The sequence below is a fragment of the Rosa chinensis genome, chromosome 4, assembly GCF_002994745.2.
Source record: "Rosa chinensis cultivar Old Blush chromosome 4, RchiOBHm-V2, whole genome shotgun sequence".
NCBI classification, from domain to species: domain Eukaryota; kingdom Viridiplantae; phylum Streptophyta; class Magnoliopsida; order Rosales; family Rosaceae; genus Rosa; species Rosa chinensis.
This window is the reverse complement of record NC_037091.1, coordinates 53736374-53761943: the sequence shown is the minus strand read 5'-3', so window position 1 is coordinate 53761943 and position 25570 is coordinate 53736374. Positions and strand designations below refer to the sequence as shown.

General features: G+C 38.8%; 3 protein-coding genes across 6 annotated transcripts; all 3 read left to right on the top strand.

Moving 5' to 3' along the window:
- The first annotated feature begins 1302 nt into the window (after positions 1 to 1302).
- Positions 1303 to 4168, top strand: LOC112200680 (probable beta-1,4-xylosyltransferase IRX10). The gene is made up of 4 exons (XM_024341692.2): positions 1303 to 1518; positions 1944 to 2332; positions 2979 to 3220; positions 3400 to 4168. Exons 1-4 carry the CDS (start codon positions 1422 to 1424, stop codon positions 3911 to 3913), a joined length of 1242 nt encoding a protein of 413 aa, XP_024197460.1. The 5' UTR covers positions 1303 to 1421; the 3' UTR covers positions 3914 to 4168.
- A 4439-nt stretch (positions 4169 to 8607) lies between these two features.
- LOC112198140 (transaldolase) lies at positions 8608 to 11808 on the top strand. Its single transcript, XM_024339203.2, has 7 exons — positions 8608 to 8909; positions 9055 to 9226; positions 9420 to 9469; positions 9963 to 10263; positions 10623 to 10811; positions 10905 to 11087; positions 11261 to 11808. Exons 1-7 carry the CDS (start codon positions 8722 to 8724, stop codon positions 11504 to 11506), a joined length of 1329 nt encoding a protein of 442 aa, XP_024194971.1. The 5' UTR covers positions 8608 to 8721; the 3' UTR covers positions 11507 to 11808.
- A 2443-nt stretch (positions 11809 to 14251) lies between these two features.
- LOC112199558 (auxin-responsive protein IAA31) lies at positions 14252 to 15605 on the top strand. Of its 4 annotated transcripts, none has more exons than XM_040517710.1 (5): positions 14252 to 14430; positions 14546 to 14730; positions 14837 to 14927; positions 15022 to 15143; positions 15459 to 15605. In XM_040517710.1, exons 1-4 carry the CDS (start codon positions 14327 to 14329, stop codon positions 15125 to 15127), a joined length of 486 nt encoding a protein of 161 aa, XP_040373644.1. In that variant the 5' UTR covers positions 14252 to 14326; the 3' UTR covers positions 15128 to 15143; positions 15459 to 15605. The 4 variants fall into 4 exon arrangements, with proteins under 4 accessions (XP_040373644.1, XP_040373643.1, XP_040373641.1 ...); XM_040517709.1 differs by having other exon boundaries at positions 14834 to 14927; positions 15465 to 15605; XM_040517707.1 differs by having other exon boundaries at positions 14834 to 14927.
- Positions 15606 to 25570: the final 9965 nt, after the last annotated feature.

Sequence of the window (25570 nt, the reverse complement as noted above, 5' to 3'; positions counted from 1 at the left end):
TTTTGATTCAAAAAAAAAAAAAAAAACAAATCCCCTAAACCGTGATAGAAATTCCGTGAGGGTTTGAAACATACCAAATTGGCCCTAAGCAAGTTTGTTTGCTTTTATTCACCAAAAAAATAAAAGTTTACTTGCTTTTGTATGGTTCACTCAAAACAACTTCCGACTTACATTTAGTTAAGTTGTGGCACAAGCGTTTATCCTTTCGTGATCTTTTTAAGCTAAGCTCTCCGATGAGAGGATTCCCTAAGTTGGGAGGCAAGCAAGAAGGCGCATGTGAAAATCAATCGTCCCTAATATCAACCATAACTCCCTAAGTGTGCGGATTTGAATTGTTTTTTTTTTTCTTCGTAATTTACTCAAATAAATAGAAATACTTACGACACTTGGACGACCATGCACTCAGTTACCAATGGGTCATAAAATTACCCTAGGCAACCATGTTAAGAATTTTGTGCGAAAACGGCAAGTTATTCTCACGCACAATGATCAATAGTGCCAATACTCCCCCCACCAAGGTGGAGCAAATGTATAGAGATTTAATATGAAAAGTCTCAAGTGCATATGATACCATTCCTTATAATCAAATAATAATTATTTGTTTCTAATGTGAGATATCAAATTACTCTAATCTAAGCCACAATTTTCTAACAAAAACAAGTTCCAACGTCTAGTTTGGTTCCCAAATTTCATTACCAATACTTGGAACATCAACCTTAAAATGTCAGGTCGGTATATCAACCTTATTATTATATAAACATGGGCCAAAAAGATTTTAGGTTAGACGAGGCCCACTCCTGTAGCTTAAAACTAAATTTCTTTTTGAATTCATTTGTCATCAAAGTTGAACCTCTCGTAACCCCATTCCTTTTTGAGCCATGCCATGGTGACACCATAGCTTTTGTTACGTTCTCACTTTTACACCGGCATGTCACTCGTGTGTAGCTAGGCAGCTAGCTATAGAATATAGATCAACATATTTGAACAACTTTGGGACATGGTGGCGGGAAATCAACGACAGAGGTGGCTTCTATTTTCTATAACACAGAAAAAAGTTTGGCGCTTTATATATTCATCCATCAGAGTAAAGCTTGTGAAATGGACTGGTCATCAAACTAGCAAAACAAATGCAGCTTTCAATAACAATTTGTTAAGTGGTTTGCTGCAAATCCCATTTTAAGGAAAATGGACCTTCACTGTTTCTTCAAGCAATTCCTCTTTGAATTTCTCTATCAATCCTCACCTGATATCAACCATTTATTATTCATATTAAAAAACCTAGAGTCTAAGAAAGCTTCCCAACTACTACCCCACACGACATCCCAACCATATGGCCTTGTTCATATATTCTGCCTTTCCGGTCTCTCTGACATGAAATCCGGGAGGCCCATTTGGATTTTCAGTCTAATCAGGTATCCAAGATGAGAATGGGAATGTGGGTGCTTGCTCTTCTTTGTGTTTATGGGTTTGCTTGGGGAGTTGGTGCTGATAAGAATGTAAGAACCGAGAGAATTTCAGGTATGCCCCTCTTTGTTTATTTCAGTTTTGCTTCCAAGAAGATATCTTTTTTTTGCTGTATTTGCCAATGTAAGCTGTAGTACTTATTTCCATTAAGCCCCAGTTAAGAATCAATTGTTCAAACTCGGTGGTTCTGTAATTCTGCTTTCTATAATAGGAAAGGTTCAGTGTTTTTGGCATTTGATGACCTTATTGTAGGATAGAATTGGGGTTTATACAGTAACTTGCATATGAACTATGATTATTATTAGTAGATTATAAATAATCATGAGAAATTGGAAAGAAGGTTCCTTTTTTTTTTTTTTTTTTTTTTGGGATATATGAGCAGCAGGGAAAAGAATAAGAAAAAGAAAAATCTTGAGAAAGGCTTATATCCGTTCTAGCATTTAATATGTTTGATGAATATGTTTTGTACATTAATGCAGGAAGTGCTGGTGATGTGTTAGAGGATAATCCAGTTGGGAGGTTGAAAGTTTATGTGTATGAGCTGCCTAGCAAATACAACAAGAAACTCCTTCAAAAAGAGCCAAGATGTCTCAACCATATGTTTGCTGCTGAGATCTTTATGCATAGGTTCCTCTTATCAAGCGCGGTTAGAACCCACAATCCAAACGAAGCAGATTGGTTCTATACTCCTATATACACAACTTGTGACCTTACCCCTACTGGCTTGCCATTGCCCTTCAAATCACCACGGATGATGAGAAGTGCAGTGCAGCTCATATCTAGGAACTGGCCTTATTGGAATCGAACAGAGGGAGCTGATCACTTCTTTGTTGTGCCCCATGACTTTGGAGCCTGCTTCCATTACCAGGTAACCCTTCATAGTTGTTGCTAACCATCGTATTTGGGGTTAAAATAAAGCAGTATCTGAAGTTTAGACACTTAATTTTATGAATTTGGAGTCTTGTCACTGCTAAAGAGAAGCAATGAGATTAAATCCAATTTGAAAATTTGACACAGTTGGAAATTACTCAATTTGATCATTATGGTGTTTCAGCTGTCATGCTTGCTTTGTTATGAGTCTCCTGGTTTGTCACTGCTAAAGAGAAGTAAAAAAAAACTCAATTTGATTAAATCCAATTTGAAAATTTGACATAGTTAGAGATTACTCAATTTGCTCATTACAGCTGTGTCATGCTTTTTTGTTATGAGTCTCCAGGTTTGATTGGGTCACCATTAATACTTCAGTATGCTAATCGCCATTTCCAAGGACGGATTTATGTGGAATGCATGGTTGGAGAGGAATAAAAATGGCTTTCAGTACTTTTAGCTGTAACTATACTGAAAAGTGTAGTAGACTTTATACAATTCAATTTTACTATAGATGCAAACTCAAACACATTAGGCTACTTCAATGGAAATGCGAAGTGTTTTTGTTATACTTTGGTTCTTCATCAAAACCATGCGATGTGTTTGTTTTATACTGGCCATAACATATATATGCTGGCATTCTGTAGGAAGAGAAAGCTATTGACAGGGGGATTCTTCCATTACTTCTGCGTGCGACATTGGTTCAAACCTTTGGACAGCGGAACCATGTATGTTTGAAAGAGGGTTCGATCACAATTCCTCCCTATGCTCCACCGCAAAAGATGCAGACCCACCTGATTCCCCAGGAAACTCCAAGGTCCATCTTTGTCTACTTTCGTGGCCTGTTTTATGACATTAATAATGATCCTGAAGGTGGTTACTATGCAAGGTATGTTTGTACTGAACTTTCAGACATATTATTAAAGAACATTGTTTTGTCCCTTTGAATAATATGTCGTTTATGCTGTTTTATGAGACGTCAACAACATGGATTTGAAAGTTTGTCCATGTGTCTAGCCTCCATGCTTAATTTTCTTGACTCAATTGTAAGTCTCTTTTGACTGGCAGAGGTGCAAGGGCAGCTGTTTGGGAGAATTTCAAGAACAACCCTCTCTTCGACATCTCAACTGACCACCCAACAACATATTATGAAGACATGCAACGATCGATATTCTGTTTATGCCCTCTTGGATGGGCTCCATGGAGTCCGAGGCTGGTTGAAGCAGTTGTATTCGGTTGCATTCCTGTTATTATAGCCGATGACATTGTGTTACCCTTTGCTGATGCCATCCCATGGGAAGAAATCGGAGTATTTGTAGCCGAGGAGGATGTCCCTAACTTGGATACAATTCTCACTTCTATTCCACCTGAAGTGATTTTAAGGAAACAAAGATTGCTTGCAAATCCTTCGATGAAATGGGCCATGATGTTCCCACAGCCGGCACAACCAGGGGATGCTTTCCACCAGATACTTAACGGGCTGGCTCGGAAACTACCCCATGCCAAGAGTGTTTACTTAAAGGCTGATCAAAAGATTTTGAACTGGACAGCAGGTCCAGTGGGAGACTTGAAACCTTGGTAATCAAAGCGGTATATTTTTTGAGCAAGGGGATTTTGCATTCTCTACTGTCCATTCCCGAGTAATCAAATTGAAAACATGCTGGACTGTACTAAAAATGTAAAAATTTCTTCTTCCTTGCTGATTTTTGTATAGGAGTTGTTGGCATTAAGAAGATCCTTTCTGTTGGAATAGTTGATGCCTTTAATACCTTCTACCTTTGTCCTCTGTTTTTGCCTAGTGCCCATTATCAAACTGAGAATATGCTGTAACTTTAAACTTGTTTAATTCACTTTCTCAAAAAAAAAAAACTTGTTTAATTCACTACTGAGTTTTGTATAGGTTAGTATCATCAGCCTTTTTTTTTTTTTTTAGCAGATTCTTATGGGTGTGGAATGGTAGATGCCAGGGATATGCTTTATGCTATGTAAAAAAGTAACAATCTGATGCAACAGATGGACTCCCTGTCCAAAATGATGTCACATGTAAGGGTCAGATTGATGGGGTTGTGCACCCCCTAACAATGAGATCACTTAGCCCTTGAGCTAACATAAGGTCAGATACTTGTACATTTGATTAATTGAATGAGCCAAGCTTTGAAGTAAGTCCCCATTTTCATTAATTTTGATTTTTTGTCCCTCTAAACATCTGAAATAGTGGGATTAATTAATTAGTTCAGATTGTGTCTTACATTAACTATCCTACTTTCAAGGTCCTATTCCACCTACCACCACCTTGCTTACTTATGCCTCTGTCTATGCATGTCTTAAGAAACAAGTTGCCATTAGATCTGCATAGTATCCCTGTATTAGTATAATCTAGATCCAGAGCACAAAATTCTTTTTAGTAAGATAAGGGGAGGGAGGGATTGACCAGAATTTGGTACCCAATTGACCTCTAGCTTAGATCCACACTAACTTTTAATGATAGTGAATATAAAGCAAATCTTTCTAGTGGCTGAAGAAGTGACCTATAATAAATTTTTTGCTCCCCTCTCCTTTTCAATTCTTTAACATCCAATGAATAAAACCCAGATTTGCATTGGCATTGTTAGTAGCCAATTGTGGATATACCAGAAAGTCTTTCTTGAAAACTTTAACTGTTTGTCAAATTATTCATGCTCTGAATGTTGAAGAGTACATTACATCAACTCACACACTAGCCATGACATCTCACATCTGTATTAAATATGAAGGCGGGTGTATATGTTGAGGATGCATAATATGATGTGTAACTGTGTTTTTCTTCCCGTGCTGAGATTGCCACATGAACATGTTTAGAGTTTTAAATAGGTCGAATTAGCTCTCTGCAGTATTTTTATCCGATGTATTATCTGTTTATTTGTGAATAGAACACTTTTCGCAAACAAATTGTACTTTTCTTCCGTACTTAGATTGCCACATGGATATCTTATACAATTCTTAACAAGCATTTAATGTATATTTGCGTCCAAATTAAGGTAACGCAGGTTGTGATCAAATGCAATTTTGCAAGTCAAGGTTGACGAATAGAAGAAGCATGTTTCCAACTTTCAAGAGTCGGTTTAATATGTACGTTTACATGACATTCTAACGAAATTCAAAATCAAATAAGTTGCAAAGTTCATGATCTTTTCCTGCTTATAATATTGGCGCCAGATTCCTTCTACATCATCAGTATAATAAAGCTGTAAAAACATTGAATGGTTGAAAATATAATTAAGCCATCTGTCCATCCATAAAGATTACGTTTAAGTGTAAATAGGATTCCAAATTTGAGGTTTACATTTAGGTATTCAACCATAATTCAAAATAGCAAGTTGGTAATTTTTTGAATAACTTATTCAACGAGGAGTATAAAAAAAAAAATTCCTAGTTAGTAATATATGTGCAAATCCAACGATGTGTGTAGTTTTTTAAATACTTTCCCTCTTTTTAGGAGAAAAAGTGTATATCAAAATCAAAAGATGGATAGATTATCATTAGAGAAATGCATACATCAATGATTACCTAACTAGATAATTGACATATGCAAATGCAATGCCAACTTTGTACTCTATTAGAGATGGAAATTCTAATTTCTAAACACAAACTACCTTGTTTGATATCTTGACTTGATCATAGTTTTTTAGTAGAAAAAAATAAAAGAATTTTTGCCTGAATTTTTACTTCAGGTCCACCAACCTTTCATTTTCTGATTCCTTTGTAAAATTTCTTTCAAGTTCGTTATTCATTTCTAAAACAAAGTTTTTCCCATTTATTTGAAATTCGTTATTTATTTTCTGAAACAAAGTTATTTCTATTTTACTAAAAGTCCAAATCAAGAATGCTAAAAAAAAATTAAAAAAAAACCCAATTCTTAACATGCTTCATTGGGTCCTTGACCCAAAGCACAAAAATAAGAAAGATGAGAGAGAGTGAGAGCTTCTCTTCCGTGCTAAACCCTAGCGCCACCGTTGATAGGTGGCTTTTCTGGAGGCTTCATGCGCCTCCTCTCCAGCGTCCGCTCAAGCGCACGAGCCTTCCCCTCCATGGCTGCAAGCCGCTCATCTTTCGACGGAACTTCCAATGGTGAGTGATCTGATAGGTTGGGTTTTCTTTGCGCTATGGCTTCAGGTTTTGGGCTGTTTGAGGCTCTGGGATCCCGGCGGTGCTCTGATCGGTGCGCTGCCGATCCTAGTCGGCGATTGGTGGAAGAGAGATCGAGTGCAAGCACGATGGGGATTGCTGCTGCTGGGTTTCACTTGGATCTGGTTCGGGCGGCGACATCGATATCGGGCAAGGCTGGCTTTTGCTTCCTTGCACGATGACGGCTGGGCTTTAATTTGGTGGCTGATTTGGTTGCAGTCACTGCTAGGATCGGAGGTGGCATAACATCTTGGTGCCTAGAGTAATCTGGGTGTTCCTAGTAGGCTGGCATTGGGCTCACGCCAATATGTTGGGCCAAACTTTCCCATGAGTTTGGATTTGGGACCCGGGTGACTCTTTTACGTTGGATTATCCGTTTAAGTGTGCTGCGGTTATTTTCAAGTGGATCGAGTCTTCCTAGATTCTATAAAAAGTCTCGGTATAGTCACGCTGTGAGTACCACAATTGCGTGCATTGGCGAGTAGTGTCCCTTATGCTGGGTTGAGTATAGGTTTGATTGGTCTGCTAATCTTCTGCACGCCTAGGGGTGTAAATGAGCTGAGTCGGAGTGAATACCAAGGTGATCATGTTCGGCTCATTTGTTTTTTTATCGAGCTCGAGCCGGGCTAAAGCTTGAATTTTTTTTTTCCATGCTCAAGCTAGGTTCGGCTTGCATAATTTTCTTAAGCTCGAGCTAGGCTCGGCTCGGCTCAATTTATTGGACAAGCTCGAGTTTGAACAGGCTTATATTGGCTCATTTGACTTTAAATTAAAAAAAAAGAAAGGAAAAAAGTAAATTTAAAATAATAATCCAAATTTGATGACTAACCATCACACAAATCCCTTTTGACTTTATTGTAATATGTTATACTTAAATGCTCAGATTCTTTTCCAATTGAAAATGAAGATAATAAAAAGAAATTAAAGATTGGAGATTAGAAAATTATATTTTTATTTATATTACAAATTTTCATGAGTCGAGTTTTAATACACGTTGAGTTTTAACAAACTCAAGCTACTCACGAGTTAGAAGAGCCGAATATATTATTGTTCAAGCTCGGCTCGTTATTTTGTCGAGCTTATTATTGAGCTCAAGCTCGGCTCATTTATCTTACGAATACGAGCTGAACGAGCTAAAATTGAGCCGAATAAGAACTGAATCGAGCCTCTTTACAGCCCTATGCACTGCCGGATCGCAAATTCTGATTGTTGGGTCTACAATTTTCAAGGTCATGACAATGGTTCCGTTGTTGGTAATTATCTTGAGGATGATAAGGATTTACCTTCTGAATTTGCTAGTTTTTCTAGAAAAGTTTCAGAGCAGAGTTTTATTGTACAAGAACAACCGGTTGATGTAATACATTTTCTAGTTTGTTCTATCTTAGCTCTAACATCTAGGCGTTTCTGGTCTTTGTATGCTCCTAATTGGGATGCCCTTTTAAGTGATTTCAATCGCTAATTCAATGAATTTTTTCTTTCAAAAAATAAAAAATTCAAATTGAGGTCTTTGAAGTTCGTAATCACCTAACCACTGCAAGTGGCCTAGTGGTTCTTGCCTAGTTGAGTGTGCTCCCCAACTTAGGTTCGAACCCCGAAGCTGTCAAAGTGGCGAGGCACTGTGCTGCAATGCATAGTTGGAGCATTTCACATGCGCCGAAGGGGTTTATCTTGGGTCTAAGAAGCCTTTGGGTTCTCCTTGACAAAGTCAAAAAAAAAAGTTCATAATCACCTAAGTAATCTCTTCTTCATACACACCACTAAAAGAATATATTAAGCAATTTTCACGATAACTCTCGCCCGCAAAATCATATTTCACTAACTTTTTTTTTCTAAAAATAAATACTTTGCGATTGAGATTTTATTATCTTAAATTATCCTGATAAATTTAAGATTTATCTAAACTAGGAAAATAGAGTAGGGCGTTGGCATCTATCTATCCACATGCGAAGTGAAAACCGCGCAGCTACCAAAAACAAATTGCTAGTGTGACCAACTGTTCGCATCGACCGATCATAAGAGTCACTGTCTCACCTGCCGTTTGGACTCTACCAAGAACCAAAAAAAGAAAAAACACAGTCATATCCATCGTATGTATCGTATCTCAATATAAGTAGGAAGAGCAAAAACCCTTGTCTTCTGTCTCCTCCTCTCTCTCACCAACCCCCGTTTGCCTCCCCCTTCTTTTCACTCTGTGTCGACTTTGTTGATCTCATAATAATAATAATTATGGGTTCCATTTCCAAGCTCTCCAATCCCTGCCCTGCTTCTTCTCTCTCCTCCACCTTCAACCCAAAAGCTTCCAACCCCAAGTGCTTGATCGGCTTCCTCACCACCTCCCCCAACAGCTTCACCTCCAAGGTCTCGTCCTCCAAGCTCTCCGTACGAAGCAAGCCCTCTCTCAGAGGCCCTTTGATGTAAAGTTTCCATCTTTATTTTATATGCGCTCAAAGTTTTGATCTTTATTCTTTTGATCCCGGAAAGTTGTGTCTTTTTTTGTTTTTTGTTTTTTGATGGTGGGTTGTTGATTGATTATTGGGTTTGATTTGGTTTTGTTGGCAGAGTGAGATGTGCTCAGGGTCAAGGAAATGGAAGCCCAACAGAGAAGACATATCTCCATGAGCTTTATGACAAGGAAGGGCAGAGTCCCTGGTATGATAACCTCTGCAGACCAGTTACAGATCTGCTTCCGCTCATTGATAGCGGGGTTAGAGGTGTTACTAGTAACCCAGCGGTATATTTTCACCTCTCTCTCTCCTTTGTTTTCTGAATCCTACTTGATGCTATGACATCCATGGAAGATAGCTTTGTTGATATTTAAAGTTGAATGCGAAGTCGGGCTGGAAGTGAAATTGTTTACTTAACTATCTTGTATGGTTTGCATGTAGTCCTCGATCTAAATAGATCTTTATAATGTGTGATTGCAGATTTTCCAGAAAGCAATATCAACTTCAAATGCTTACAATGATCAATTCAGGTATTCCTCTGAGAAATTAGTTATCCTGTTGTTCTTTTGGAGAAGTAGAGTCACTTGTTTAGCCTCGGATTTAATAATTATAATAATAAATAAAGGATGTAATACTCGTTTACGTAATGGATTGCGTAGGTTAGAAAAGAGTCATTTATCGGACTATACTAAGCTCTAACAAGAGGAATTAAGGCCAAACTAAGCGTGCTTGCAGCTATTCCATGTATAATAATATTATTATTCTTTTTTCTTTGTTGGGAGGGGTTGTGGTTGGAGATTTCTTTCAGTGGAATTACATGTATATTAAGATCTCAACAATCTATTGGACTCTAATAGCTTTCTTAGTTTTTCTAGTAGAGGCTCATGCTTTTTCCAATTAGTCAGTCACTTGATCTTCTGGTTGTACGCTCTTGGCATCTGGGATTGCTAAGTTGGATATATTATTCTGATGTTTTTTCAAAATATTTCTCATGTTAGTAACTTCAATTAATGAAATTTGCAGGGAACTTGTACAGTCAGGGAAAGACATTGAAACTGCATATTGGGAACTTGTGGTGAAGGACATTCAAGACGCATGCAAGCTTTTTGAGTCAATCTATGATCAAACTGATGCTGCTGATGGCTATGTTTCTGTTGAAGTTTCTCCCAGACTTGCTGATGACACTGAAGGGACTGTAGAGGCTGCAAAATGGTTACATAAAGTTGTTTCCCGACCCAATGTCTACATAAAGATTCCCGCTACCGCTCCATGCATCCCTTCTATTAAGGAAGTTATAGCAAATGGCATCAGTGTCAATGTGACTGTAAGTCAACTCTATGCATCTTTTTTCATTCCCTCTATTTTTATTTTTTTCCCTATACATCTTTGTTAGCTAGTTAGCTCATAGTAGATGGCCATTTGAAAAGGTCTGAAGAGACTATTAATACTCTGATGATGTAAAATATCTCGCTGAGTGGTTGCTTAGGATATTGTGAATGATATTAACTTCTTCAACCATATTTGTCAGAAGCTAATGCTCGCTGAGTGATCTCTGAGTGGCATTCTCTCTTATTCATCCATATTCTTTTGTACTTTAATTCACTTGCCTCCTTTATAAATTAGATACTAATACCCATATGACAGAGTCTTTAACTGTTACTTTATCTTAATTTGCATGTGCAGCTTATATTCTCTCTCACTAGATATGAGGCAGTCATTGATGCGTATTTGGATGGCCTTGAGGCTTCTGGCCTAGACGACCTCTCCAAAGTAACAAGTGTTGCTTCTTTCTTTGTCAGTAGGGTTGACACCCTTATTGACAAGTTGCTTGAAAAGATTGGAACTCCAGAGGCCCTTGACCTTCGAGGAAAGGTAAATCACGTACTATACCAAAATTAGATTGCTGATTAATAAAACCTAGATGTTCGAGACTTGCTCATTTTTTGTGAGTTTTAAATGTTTTAGGCTGCAGTAGCTCAAGCCGCTTTAGCGTACCAACTATACCAGAAGAAATTCTCAGGTCCCAGATGGGAGGCTTTGGTGAAGAAGGGTGCTAAGAAGCAGAGGCTGCTGTGGGCCTCAACCAGTGTCAAGAATCCTGCCTACCCTGATACTTTATATGTTGCTCCTCTCATTGGTCCCGACACAGTAAGTCATTTCCAACCTGATATCTGGTGCTTGATGGTTATTGCTTATCATGATCATATGCTAGCGATGATGATAATTTGCTTTAATTGATTTGAGTATTTAAATTTGTACTTTTCAATCTTAATTTGTTGATTAAAATTGCTGAATGTTTGATTCCAATTTTCCTTTTGCAGGTTTCAACCATGCCTGACCAAGCTCTGCAAGCCTTCCTCGATCATGGAACTGTTTCAAGGACAATTGATTCCAATGTATCAGAGGCTGAAGGCATTTACAGTGCCCTTGAGCATCTTGGAATTGACTGGAGCTATGTTGGTAACCAACTCGAACTTGAAGGAGTGGACTCTTTCAAGAAGAGTTTTGACAGCCTGCTTGATACTCTCCAAGAGAAGGCCAACTCTCTTAAATTGGTTAGTCTGTAAGATGTGATGATTACTTATCCAAGTCAATAAAGCTGCTGGGGGTTCCATCTTCCTGTAAATTTAGTCTGAGTGCTTTGTAAGACGATAATTGTGTTTTGAGGAGTTCATACCAGCTTCTTAGTGGAGTGAGATGCTTTATTTTGCTCTTGATTTAGTGTTTGGCACTGTTTTTTTTTTATCCTTCCCATACCCACTTTCCCTCTTGATGGTACTGTGTGTGATAAGTGAAAGTCAAATTGTTGGGCAATTTTCTTCATGAATGAACTATAATATTCAGAGAGCAGATGGTAATTCATGGGTGATGTTTTAATCTGGAACTGAGAATTATTGGCCAATTAGATGATGGTCATTGTTATCTAATGCTGTTGTTTTTTTTTAATTCTTGGTTCATGGGGTAAGAAGTTTTAAATTTTCCATGCCTAACTACTTAATAAACACCCCTTACTCAATACACTACACATTTAATTTGTCATTGTAATATTTCACTAAATACACAAATCAAAGTGCCTAAAATGTCCTTAATCTTAGAAATTATTGATTATCCTAGTATTTTGACTATATTAAGGCTACTTTTTGGTATCCGTTAGTATTAATTATTTGATATAATCACAGAATACTTTCTTTACGCACCCATTCAAAGATGATTTTAGGAATTCAAATCCAAATATTAACAAACTATGATGGCCTACATTTAAGAAGATGATCTGCCTAATATGATGGACGAATCAATGATAATTAAGACCACAAAATGAGCATTGAACAAAGAAATTGTCTATTTTATTACAAATTCTTTGAACTTTAGTATATTAGATTTATAAATTCATTTATATCTCAATGTTCCAACTGCAATACAACAACATGAAGAACACATATCTCAATTGAAGGTTGTTGATCAACGTCTTGAGAATTCATGTCAATGGTTGAAATTGAGGTGAAATGTAGAGAAGGAAAGATGTTTCACAACGTTTAAGTTTAGAATAAGAGACATAGAAAAGAACAAATGCATGATTCAATTTTTTTCTTTTTCTAATAGATAAATGTCTATTTTGGTCATTTAACCTATCTATGAAATATGATTTAAAATGTAAAATAATTGGGATGTATATTAAATAGACTTCTCTAAAATTTCTCGGTTGTTAAAGCCTATCCACATTTTTTTTTTTGAAAAGAAGCCTATTAACATTTTAGTGGCATTGAGTTAGTTCCTGGGTCTCATTCTCATCCTGACAAGCTTCATATTAATGTACCACTCCCTCGACTATTAGCCTAATTACTTTTCTTCTCTCACATTTAGATAGGGATCATAGCATCAGTGGGTATGATTCACTGGGTAAAATAAGTGGACTAGCTATTAAAATGAGAATTAATGGCCTAGACAATAATGCCATTGATTGGGGCTCAAGTAATTTTTTTTATTTGGGGGGGGGGGGGGGGGGAGAGGGTTGGGGTTAGAGAAGAAGAGGCTTACTAAATTAGGGAGGGAGGGAGGGAGAATACTAAATTACTCTTTGAAAAATGAATAATGGTACAAGAGTTAACGGTGTTATTGACGGCAAGTACTAAAAGTGTGTCGGATTTTCAATCCTAGGCACCATTGTGATGTTTTGTAAAGTAAATTCATCTTAATTCTCAGTGGCTTATGCCTCATATAGCATCAGTGGCCTAGACAATAATGTTATTGCTTCCACAATTCTCCTACAAAATGCATTCTCAGCCTTGATTTCTTTTACTTAGCAAGAGAGAAAAATGGAGAAGGTAACTCTAAACCTTTTGTTCATGCTTTGTTCATGTTCATACCATACAAGGGCACGGTAGTAGCATTGAAGAAAATAGAGAAATTGACCAATGGTTTTTAAAGCTCGCAACTGAAAACCGGAGCCACCCGATTCCACTTCTACACAGTAGTCATAGTGGTTCCACAACCCAAGACCATCAAGCCATCCACCATCTTGTTCGGACAAGTCAAGCATGTTTGACAACCTGCTAACCGAAGGAGCCGAACTCTCATCTGAGCTCGTAGGTTAGGCTCAGGGGCTGTATAGCCTTGCGTCCAAAAACTTATGGCCATGACCATTGTTTTCACCAGCGGCAAAAACAACGGTAGCAGTGCCACATTGTTCCACATTTTAACATCATTATTTTTTAACAGTAAGTCATTAGTAGTCTACCTCATTATTATTTGATTATTAAAGTTTTAATTTACTTTGAGTTCTAATTTTTTTTTTCTTTTTCAAAGGCATTTAGGCCTCACCAAGGATTAAGTTCTGGCTCCGTCACTACCTAACAATAAGACTCACCATTATACATCATTGATGAGGATGCTAAACTTGCAACTTCAACATTATGCTCTTCCAAGTTTACATATGATGAAGAACATCTATTCATCCAGGTTGTTTATGGTACTGAGATGTTTACAATACACTTATTTTACATCTAATTGAACTAAAATTATAATTTATTTGAACCAAATTTATGATATTGACAACAAAATTACCACATGTGTTTTACACTATTTACATATAATTGAACCAAGTTACAATATTGACAACAATTGTTCACAAACATAGAAAAGTGTTGTATGCCAAGTAATTTCCTCTAAAAGAACTAAATTTACACATTAATTGACTCTACTTGCCATAAGTCCACAATGATAACAAATTTATTGTCATATCTATAAATATATATGAAATACATGAAGGTACCGTAAAATTTCCTCTATTCATCTTGCCAGTTAAGACACCACCATCCCCATGTTTCAATAAAGAGGTGTTTCTAATCATACATCCCAAAGTAAGCTCCGCTCCTCTGTGAGACTTGAGAATGTCTGCATCATCCAGAAACACTCGTACTTGGCCAAGTGTGTGCACTGATCTCACACTTGGCCGGAGCATCTCATCTTCTCTCCTCAATACTTCAAAGCCAAGGTATGAATGGATTCTGTAGTGTTTTGCTAATAAATCATTCGTAGTTGCTCTGTTTTGCTCCGTCATTCCTAGCTAATAAATCCTCTATTTTTCTCTGTTCAAAATTCTTTTCAAGGGAAGAAGCATTGAGGAGCACACTTCCAGGCAAAGCAGAGAATTACCATCATCAAAATTCTTCTTTATCTGTCAAGGTCTACATGGAGGGAATCCCAATTGGCAGAAAAGTGAATCTGTTTGCTCATGATGGTTATGATGCTTTAATCACATCTCTGAGCCTCATGTTCAAGATCACCATTCTATGTAGGATTGACGCAAACACAAATTGTTATATAGGACCTCTAATTTTGAGATCAAAAATAGTATTTGGGTTAATATTAATTTTTTCTTGTCTTTTGGTTAAAAGCAGGTCCTGATCAAGTTTATTCAGAGAAAAATTATGTGTTAACTTACGAAGATCAAGAAGGGGATTGGATGCTGGTTGGAGATGTGCCTTGGGAGTAAGCACCTTAAACCCAATTCTAATTCTTTTACCAAGTCCATAGCGATTTCTTTTACAATTGCATGTGTTTCTAATTTTATTTTTTGAAACAGGATATTCTTGACTAGTGTGAAAAAATTGATGATCACTAGAGTGGACAGATGTGGAAGCAGCTGGAATACTCCGAGAGAGAAAGTGGCAACCAAGGACCGTCGTTGACGGCAGGGGCTATATGGTGAGAGCATTAGTTAACATGGTAAATCTAGTTTAACTCAGCTGACCTCCATGTCACGTACGAAACTCTCCCAGTACTTCAAAGTAACTGCCTAGATGTTGCATGTTTTGTTATTGTTTATGCCAGTGCCTTTGAACAAGTGCCATTATTTTTGTTCGATCGTCGTTCATCTATTTTTGCGGAAAATGATTTCTACTCGAAGAGATTTTCAGAAAGGACCTCCTGGCTGGATGATTTGCAGATTTGTTATTGTTCTATATGTTTGGCTCAGCTAGAATATGTCAATATAAGATGTGCTTGTATACCTATGATCAGGAGCAGATGAAGTGTGCAATTTTGGCTTGTCTGGAGGACATTAACAAGTGTGAAGGAGTTAGAGGAGTCTTGCTGCCAATTATTTATGTTGTAATCGATCATTTGTTGTGTTGAGGCCTGATCTTAATCTCAAAACTTTGATGTACACTATATCAGATTTGTAGTCCATAATGTGATTCAATCACATTATGGACTATTCTTGGTTCAACAAATGTCCTCTATTACTGGTTCGTTACTATTTCCTACGTACTATATATTCCCTTCTTGGTATTATTGTCATAATCATGCCTTACTTTCTTGTAAACATCTATTTAGTGCTGCGTAGTTCAATGCACCAAACCACAAAATTAAAGCTAGCGCAAAATGAAAACAAAGCCAATGAGGCCCAGCTACACATATAGCTGACAAATTTTGGAAAACCTGGGCATATTTTAGGTATAGGTCAAGTCTTCATAATCTTAGGCACCTTGAACTAGTGGGCATGCATCCCAGTCAGTGTTCACATGTGGGTAATGTTGGAAATTTTATGATTTAAAATTAAAATATATTTTATTTATTTCATTATTTATGTCGGGGGTTATTTTCATTTTGTGTGTGTGTGTGTGTGTTTTTTAATTTTTTTATAGAAACAGGGTTATTTTCATTTTGTGTTTATGATTTAACGGTTTTATGTTTTAAATATATAATTATTATTTGACTGTTATATGGATAATGAGGCTATTGATGATCATGGTAAGTGTAGCCTCTATAAGGGTACATGGCTAGAGTTGGAAGGCATGTGGTTGGAAAGTATATGGTTGGCAGGTATGTGTAATTAGACATATTGTCGGATATGAAATGTCGAAATGGTTGGATACATATGAGGGATGTCGTGAGAAGAAAAGACACTCCACCATCATGCAACCACTCTAGCACAACACTCTATCCACCTAGAGTCCTCTTCCATATTATACACACACACACACACACACACACACACATATATATATATATATGTATATACATATATATATATACAGGCCTTCTCCACTGCGGACGTCCGCAGTTTTTCATTAGTGCGGATTTTCAGTTTTGACCCACTTTCCGATCATATTTTCACATCTTAACTGTTCAGTTTTTAGGTCCTAATGTATAGATCACCTCTGCAAAATTTCAGCCAAATTGGTGATCGTTAAGGCATCCAAAACTGTAATTTACAACAATGTACACGAACGGTTCCGGTTCGGCAGATTCGGTCCGTTCGTGTAAATTGCAGTTTTGGATGCCTTAACGATCACCAATTTGGCTGAAATTTTGTAGAGATGCTCTATACATTAGGACCTAAAAACTGAACGGCTACGATGTGAAAATGTGATCGGAAAGTGGGGAAAAAATGGAAATCCACACCTTTTTTCTTAGGTGCGGATATCCGCACCTGAGAATGATTCTATATATATATATATATATATATATATATATATATATTAAATATACACCGTTTTGAGTGCACATGTGATTAAGGTTCAATGAGGCTTCTTAACTACACAACGGTACTCGAAGAGTTGTTGTATCTTAGGGGAAGTTCGTCATTCAACCCTATACAGTAGGAGACGAATCTTCTCTTAGGACAGTGCGCTTGCATGCCTCGACTCGATAAGTTTTCCTATATAAAAATCTATATATTATATTATTTTCTTACTTTATTTCATTTCCTTATCTATATTTTCATTCTTATTTCCCAAGATATTTCCATATTATTTTATTTTAATTTTACAGGAATTATGTTCCATATTTTTTACAACAATTTAAGAGAAGATTCAAACAGAATCTCTGTTAACTTGTTAATTGTTGTAGGGAATCAGAAATTGAGAGATAATCGCTCTGTATTCTCATTGATAATAGGGGTCTCTTTATATAGAGGATTACAATGCATAGAGTTAGAAGCATACAAGGAAAGATAATCTCTAGATTCTTCTAATTAAACTCTATTACCACTAGGTCAAGTAACCTAGAGTTTGGGCCAAACACAAATAGAGATATCCTTAAACACTCCTCCTTGTGTTGTCCAAACGCGGTGCTTCTCTCGTTGCCTCGTTAAAAACCTTGCCGAGTAACAAAAACCCAGTGGGACAAAAATAACCTCGGTCGAAGGGGAAAAAGAGCACAACACACTCTTCACGATTCGAGACGAACATGTAGACATCTCCCCCTGATGTTTGTGCCTCCCCTTGATGACTACGATCATGGGAGTTCAGATAATTTCCGCAAGCCAATTCTTGCCACATGTTTCTCGATCGTGGATTTGGGCAATGACTTAGTAAACAAGTCTGCCTCACTGTCCTAAGATTGAACCTAGTTCACTTTGATCTCGAGGAGAGTCTGTTGTTGCTGATTATGCTTGGTGTTATCGCTTTTGATGTAGTCTTGCCTCATTTGTTCAAAACAAGCAGCATTATCCTAACTGCTCTTAGGCTCATCTGTGATAGACTTCAAACCACAATTGTTCGAACATGCATAATTATGGATCCAATCCATATACATTCACGAACCACTTCGTGAAGAGCAATAATCTTTGCAGGGTTTGAAGATATAGCGACGGTCTGTTCTGTAGACCTCCAAGATATCATGGTCTTTTCCCATGGTGAACATTTAACAAGTTTGGGAGCGACTTTTGTGTGGGTTAGAGAGGTACCCAGCATCAGCAAAACCTTCCAAAACACTTATATCGTTTTGGGATGGGGATAGAGAACGCAGGCCAGCGTTGGCGGCGTTCCTGGTGTGTGATGGGTCCGAATCCATCATCTCTTTGTAGGGATAGAATAAGCCCATATCAATCGTACATCTCAAGTCTGAAGGATATCTTTTACACCAATCTAATGGCGTCGCGTTGGCGCAGAGCTATATCTTAGCTAACAAGTTCATGGCAAATGAGATGTCCGGTCTTGTGCATTGAGCTAGGTACAATAATGCGCCTATTGTACTTAACTAGGGCATTTCTGCCCCTAGCGCATCTTCGTCATCATCCTTCGAACGAAGAGGATCCTTTTCAGGATCAAGACTACGGACGATCATGGGGGTGCTTGAAGGCTTGACCTTGTTAAAATGCCTAAGCATCTATCAACACGATGCTCAAGTTCCAAACCGAGACATAATCGTGTTCTCCCATAATCCTTCATCTCAAAATCGGATTTCAAATGTTCAGCGGTTTCCCTTAACTCTTTAAGGGCTTCTAATGAAGATTATGTCCAACATGAACCGCGATAGAATCCGAAACTTGTTATGGAAACTCGTGGGCTATCCCTTCCCAATCAAGTAGTCACTTTAGTGAGCGTTTCAATCTTATTGTAAACGCGCTCCGTGGTCTAGAGCGTCTTGACTTGGGTAAATGAAGTTCACCATGAACCTTCATGTATATTCTGTATCTAGATCCCCATAGAGATACGTAGTGACCACATTTGTAAGCTGCATGTTCAGTTATTCGGAAACTACCAAACTGACAAGGTAGTGGAGTGCAATGACATCCATTACGAGAGAATATGTCTCATCGTAGTCGATTCCAGGGCGTTTTGTGAGAAGCCTTGCGCCATAAGGCGAGATTACCATCTATTTTTCTCACTACGCTTTCTAATGAAGACCCATTAGTCAACAGGTTTTATGTTAGGAGGTGTTGGCATCTCTAGCTTGAAAACCTTCCTCTTCGTTAGAGAATCCATCTTAACTTGGATCGCATCTTTCCATTTAGGCCAAATCTCTCTACATTGGCATTCATTCATCAACGGAGCATGGTTCGATATCATTTGACTCAACAAACTCATACGCAACAAAATACGCAACTACATCATTAATTATGATGGAGTTTCTATCCCAAGTCTCAAGTACACTAGTGTAATTTTTATAGAGCTCTATATTCTCAGGAATAGGTTTTGACGTTGAGGCGTCCCCCAATGATAACCATAACCTGGAAGATTCTCATGAGATGAATTTTGAGTGTCGATGATTCAAGGATTGGTTTGTGCCAATGTATCCTTCGAACCCACGGGCCTCCCATGCATCATAGCTGGGGCCATGACCTATAACGCCAGAGTGCCACTCTCTTTGGTGTTGGCGCCATGCCTACCTCCGTGTAGGGTGGCGCTACGTCCTCTCGTAGGGACGTCCTTCCTTGCAGGCATGTTTGCAGCATATTTATGTGATCTCGTCACTTTAATAGGAATCAAGATGAGACATAGTGGGGACATGCCACGACAATTTCTGTCGTTCCTGCTGAACATCCGTGTTCTTATCTCCCCCTAACGACAGGAAGACTGTCTCATCAAAGTGACAACCAGCGCAAATCTAGCGGTAATGAGATCGCCTTGCAAGGGCATTAAGTGGCGGACGATTGTTGGAGTCTCAAATCCAACTGAGTGGCCCATTCGTCTGTAAAGACCTATCATAGTGCTCTGTGGTGGCGCAATGGGCACATAAATGGCTCACTCAAATGTGCGTAAGTAAAAAATACGTGTACCCAGTTACTAGCTGTAACACAGAGGTACATTGAGTGGCGGTAGGTCGTAGACGAATTAGCGTAGCTGCATGCGATATTGCATCACCCTAAGCGGATGTAAGAAGATTGGTGCGCATTACAAATGTTCGGACTACCATCGTAGTCATTTCCGCGAGACCAATTGGGTGTGTTCATGGGAATATAATGTCCAACATTAGTCCTAATGCAATAACCATCGAAAGTCTTCGATGTAAACACTCTAGCACAGTCAAATCCAATTGACTGAATATGATGATTTGGGGAGTGAGCCCATTGTCATATGATATGTTCTAGGAGTGTAGCATAAGCAGCATTTATAGGTGGACAATGGCACAACACGTGACCGGCGTGTTTGCGTGGCAACCAACATCATGAAATATTTAAGCGTCCAACAAGTTGGTTGAATCAATCCACAGAATCCCCATGGATTCTATGTAAGAACATAATGAGTATGTTCATTTCCTTTGCATAGGACGGTCTTAGTCCTAATTTCCCTAAGGAACGGGCTTTGTAAAACGAGCGAGAGGCTTTAGAAGTAACCAATGAGAATTTTGGTTAGACCTGAGCGTCTGAAACGCTATTTGAAGCAAGTTGGTGATTACAGCATCACCTGGGGCGCCATCACCATGATGGACGCTATCCATGGTGTCATGGATAGGGACTGTGCCAGCCCCAGGCTGGTGGTGGACGGAGGCGGTGCCCTAGGCAGCAGCGTCGGTCACACTTAGTCCAGAAATCAACTTTTGATTCATGCTTCGTTTCGCTCGAAAGGAATGATGTCCATGTGAAGTCTTTAGTAGACGAATCATCATATCATGACTAGGATGATCTATCCTGTCGTGACAAAGCCAATATGTGTCTAAATCCAAGAGATCTTCTCTCATAACTTTATTGGATTAATAGCTCGAATAGTGACATAGAATCCACTAGAGAGACACATAAACTTCTCTAAAATGCGCCTTTGTTCCCAATCATTAGAGGTATTGCAAAGAAACTCATTTCCGTTCTCTACATGCGCTTTCGCATGGAATCCGTTGGCTATTCATAGGTGTGATTCGCCCTAGAGGCGTAGAGAGTTTCTGTGACAGTAATTAAGGTGCCATTTGGCAAGTGGAACTAGAGCTATTCCATGTCCTTGAATTAATACTAATGGCCCAGCCAACATAGTCACAAAAGTCATATGCTCATAATCAAAATGGAGTCATAAAAAAATCGAAATTTTATTCATAAGCTAACGGAGTTACATCTTTGTCTCTTTGACTAAACAAAATCTAATCCAAAATGATAGCTAATGCAAAACAATGGTAGTCGTCTAACTTCTTTCGGTAATTCAAAAATAAATGTGACCAGGTGAGTAGAGAGATGTCGATGGAGCAAGGCTCGATTAAGTACCACTAATCTCAGAACCTTCCTAGACATCACACTTACTTTGAGTGAGCCTACTTTGAAGAAAAGCTAAACCATTGGCATTTACTACAAAAATATATGGCAATTGCCTATTACATCTCTTGGAAAAATAAAGACTTAAACAGAATTGGCGATCTATTGATCCCAGCCAGATTTGTAGTCTTTGACCCTTCACTCTAGATCATCTTCATGATCTTCTTATTCCACATAGTGAGTTTCTCTTGCATCACAATATGCTTTGTAGGCAGTGATGATTTCTTCACGAGCTCTACAAATGTGTGCCGAATGATTGGATACTCCACATCGAGAACATACATCTCTTCTCTCAGACTCCATTGATTGAGGCGCTTTGAAAGCGTCATTTAGATGGCTCCTAATGTTGGTGGCACCACCAACATGGCCAGAGGCGTTGCCTCTCTCTCTCTTTCCACGTATACCTCTTCTGTTCCGTGTGTAGAGCGATTATGTGGACCAGAATGTCCAAAAGTATCCCTAAGATTAAGGTTTCGCTCTTGGCGCCCTCTCTTAGAGGTGCGACTATAATTGGATTCCGGAATATGCTCTGTTTCCACGGATCACGAATTATAGTTCTTCACAAGGATATTTTCATGCTTTTTAGCGACATTCATAACTCCAATGAGCTCATGAAACCTTGTGATCCGTCTTGCATTAACATCGATTCGATGGTTCTTAGTAACCATCAATGCAGAGACGGGGAAGGTAGAGAGAGTATTCTCAATCAACATCGCATCTGTGATCTCTTTACCACAGAATTCCATTAAGGATTTAATGCGAAGTGCTTCCGAGTTATAGTCAAGAACTGACTTGAAATCACAGAAGCGGAGGCTATGCCATCTCACTTCTAGGTCAGGAAGCAAGGAGTCACGGACGTTGCCAAATCTTTCTTCGAGTGAGACCCACAGCCTTCTGGGGTCTTCTTCGTTCATATACTCGTACTGGAGAGAATCATCCATATGACGAGTCATTAGGATGATGGCTTTCGCCTTATTTGCCTCTAAGGCTGCTCTAGTTGCTTCCAAAGCTTGAGCTTGCTCAACAGTTAGCACGTCCTAGCTAGGCTCGAGAATCATATCCAGGATTCTATCAGCCTTGAGATGCTGGCGGATATCACGAACCCACATGTGATATCCAGAGCCAGTTGTTCCCAATCGAGCAAAGTCCAATTTGTTCAGGTTACTCATCCTGAAAGAGAACAAGAAATTAGGGTTAGTTTCGGAGCGAAATAGGCTACCACGAGAACATATGAAATTTCTGAGCGTAATCGCTTCCAAGAAATTAGGAATTTCCGAGCGTAGTCGCTTCCAAGAAATTGGATTCCAAGAGATATTGGATTAGATCAAAACAATGACGTAAGTGGTCGATCATAAGTTCTCTACAAACTCTAAGTTTGGAGATCTCAACAAGCTCTAAGCTTGGAGTGAGCATGAACCCCCACAGTTCGGCTTAATTTGGTCTCCCCTATAATGAAGAAAGGGGGGTAGAAGAAGGGAGGTTGCAAGTCCCCGAAAAAGAAGAGAAATTGAATTAAAAAACTCTAAAAAACGGGAACGTTTAGTAAAAAATACCTCGAAATAGGTCGCCGGAAATTTGGCCGGATAAGTTGCCGGCGACGGCCGGAATAGTGGCCGGAAAGTTGACAAGAAACGGTCAACCGGAGTTGACCAGAGTTGACCGGTGCTGACGTGGCTGCTAACTGTGCTGCTGACGTGGCTTGCGTCAGTGGGCCGTGGCTTGGGCTCGGCTTGGGTTGCCTCTTCCCCTTTTTTTTTCTTTTCTTTCCTTCTGCCGGTTTTTCTGCCAGACATTTAGTCGGCCGGTTCATCAAGTTTTAGGTCGGTTTTCAGGGAATTTCTTCCGGTTCTGGATTTTTGGGTTTGATATTGTACTGCTGGAAAAATTTGGTAGCAATTGGAAGTCCAGAAGGTGGTGAACCGGTGAAATATTTACTGCAAGTTGTATGGAGCTTCCGGTGGGCGGTTCGGTGGGTTTCCGACTGGTTCTTGGGGTGGGGTCGCCAGTTCTGGACTCCTGGGATCGAGTTCTTCAAGGTGTGAGGTGGAGGCAGAAAAGGCTCGAAGGTTTTGTATTTGGATTCAAGGTTTTTAGTTTCTTGAATCAGGGTTTGGCTATTTGTTTCAGGGTTAGGGCTTCGTGCTGATAACGTGTTGTAGGGAATCAAAAATTGAGAGATAATCGCTGTGTATTCTCATTGATAATAGGGGCCTCTTTATATAGAGAATTACAATGCATAGAGTTAGAAGCATACAAGGAAAGATAATCTCTAGATTCTTCTAATTAAACTCTATTACCACTAGGTCAAGTAACCTAGAGTTTGGGCCAAACACAAATAGAGATATCCTTAAACATTAATCAAATTTTTCTATATTATTAGTCACCTATTTTGCACTATTTGTCATTTCTATTTTGCAAGTTTTGTTCCGAAGCCGCAGTTAAAAGAAAAGTAATACAAGCATTATGGTCTTGTGCAACTATGGCAAACCGCAACATGCAAGTCCTATCATTTAACATCAAGGTTATAACTAGGGAGTATGAAATGGTTTGTCATTAATTCTATTCTACTATCTCTTGTTTATTCTACCATCGGGTATCTAATGTCTATCGTATGAAGCTATCATTCCCTTCATATCTAAGTGACAATTTTTGGGTTGTTGAATACCTTTATATGTGCATATATGTATATAGACAACTAAACAATTACAATTATTTTTTATTGTTAACTGCCGGTTTGTGATTGATAACCATGTGAAAGCCTTGCTTAACTTGTTATATTTCTCAAGTATAATACATATTTGTCTGTATTCTATCAAGATCTTTCATACCCACTAGAACTGCTACTATGGTACTAGTTCAGTAGCAGATATCTTTATCTCCGTCGACATTGTTACTAAATTTTCATGCATAATATTGGTCACCTGGAAAAATCCTTGTCAGTTGCATGATAATAATAATATCTAATATTTATTTCACTGTAAATTATATATTGCATAATAGTTTGTAAACTGTAGGCATATATGTTTCTTGCATGCCAGCATAATTTGTGTTTAATGGCAATTAGTTCTGTCAAATTTTTTTTTTTTTGAAAGTAATAATATCATTTCATAGCAACTCAGGCCAGAATGACATAATACAAATCCCCAAAAGGGGTAATTAGGTACCATTACATTTGAAACAATTCCGCTCCTTTATTCAAGAGCCTGACAGAACTAAATCTATTAGAAACAAAAAGATAATAGAGTATGAAAGTTCTTTTGCCAATACACTCAATTGCAGTGCGCTAGAAACTATCAATACCTAGACGTAAGGAACAAACCTTCACTCTGCAGGCAAGACACCAAAAACTCAAACTTTCTCCTATGATCCCCATAAGACTATGTAGTTGGATCAGGCCTCTAAGATCCTAAATACGGAACCCTATAGAGCCCTAGTTCATTAGTTTGGTCCACACAATCCAAAATGCTTTGGAGATCCAATCCACACCAGTTAACTCAACAAATTCATGCACCCATTCTGATCCGGGCCACCAAACTAGTTTCTGCACCTAATCTGGGTTGGGCCTCCACTGAGACTTGGGCCACCCAACTGATTAGGGCACCCATCAAAGGTGAGCACCCCTCCACTTTTGCCACCAATGGAGGCCTTTGTAGTCATCCCCACCTCAGATTTCACCGCCAAAGTTGCCATGATCGCCCTTCCGGCTTCGCCACTCTCAGCCTCCATCCCAAGTCGAAGCAAAACCACTCTTCCTTCTTTGCCGCCTTCAGCACCAAGCCCAAACCACAGCCACCTTGTTGCCTAATAGCTGCAGAGGCTATGATTTGAACCTCCGCTTCTGATGCCACATCGAGAATCATACACCGAACTCCACCATTCTTTAGTTGCCCTATGGGAGGCCTGATCCGACCTGGATTCTCATTCAGTTCCCAACTTAAGAGGTCGCCATTGTGGCGAGGCACTGTGGGTATAGCCTCTTTGAGGGAGAAAACCGGTTGGAGAATCGTCGAAGAAACTTGACGTTGGAGGGCTGTAAACTATGTGAGGCAGAGATGCTCCTGCTTATTGATGGTGCCGAAAATCATTGATGGAGTCCCCAGCCATGACGGCTAGGGTTAGTAAGGAGGCGGAGAGCCATCATACAGCTGGTGTTTGATAATAGATCAAC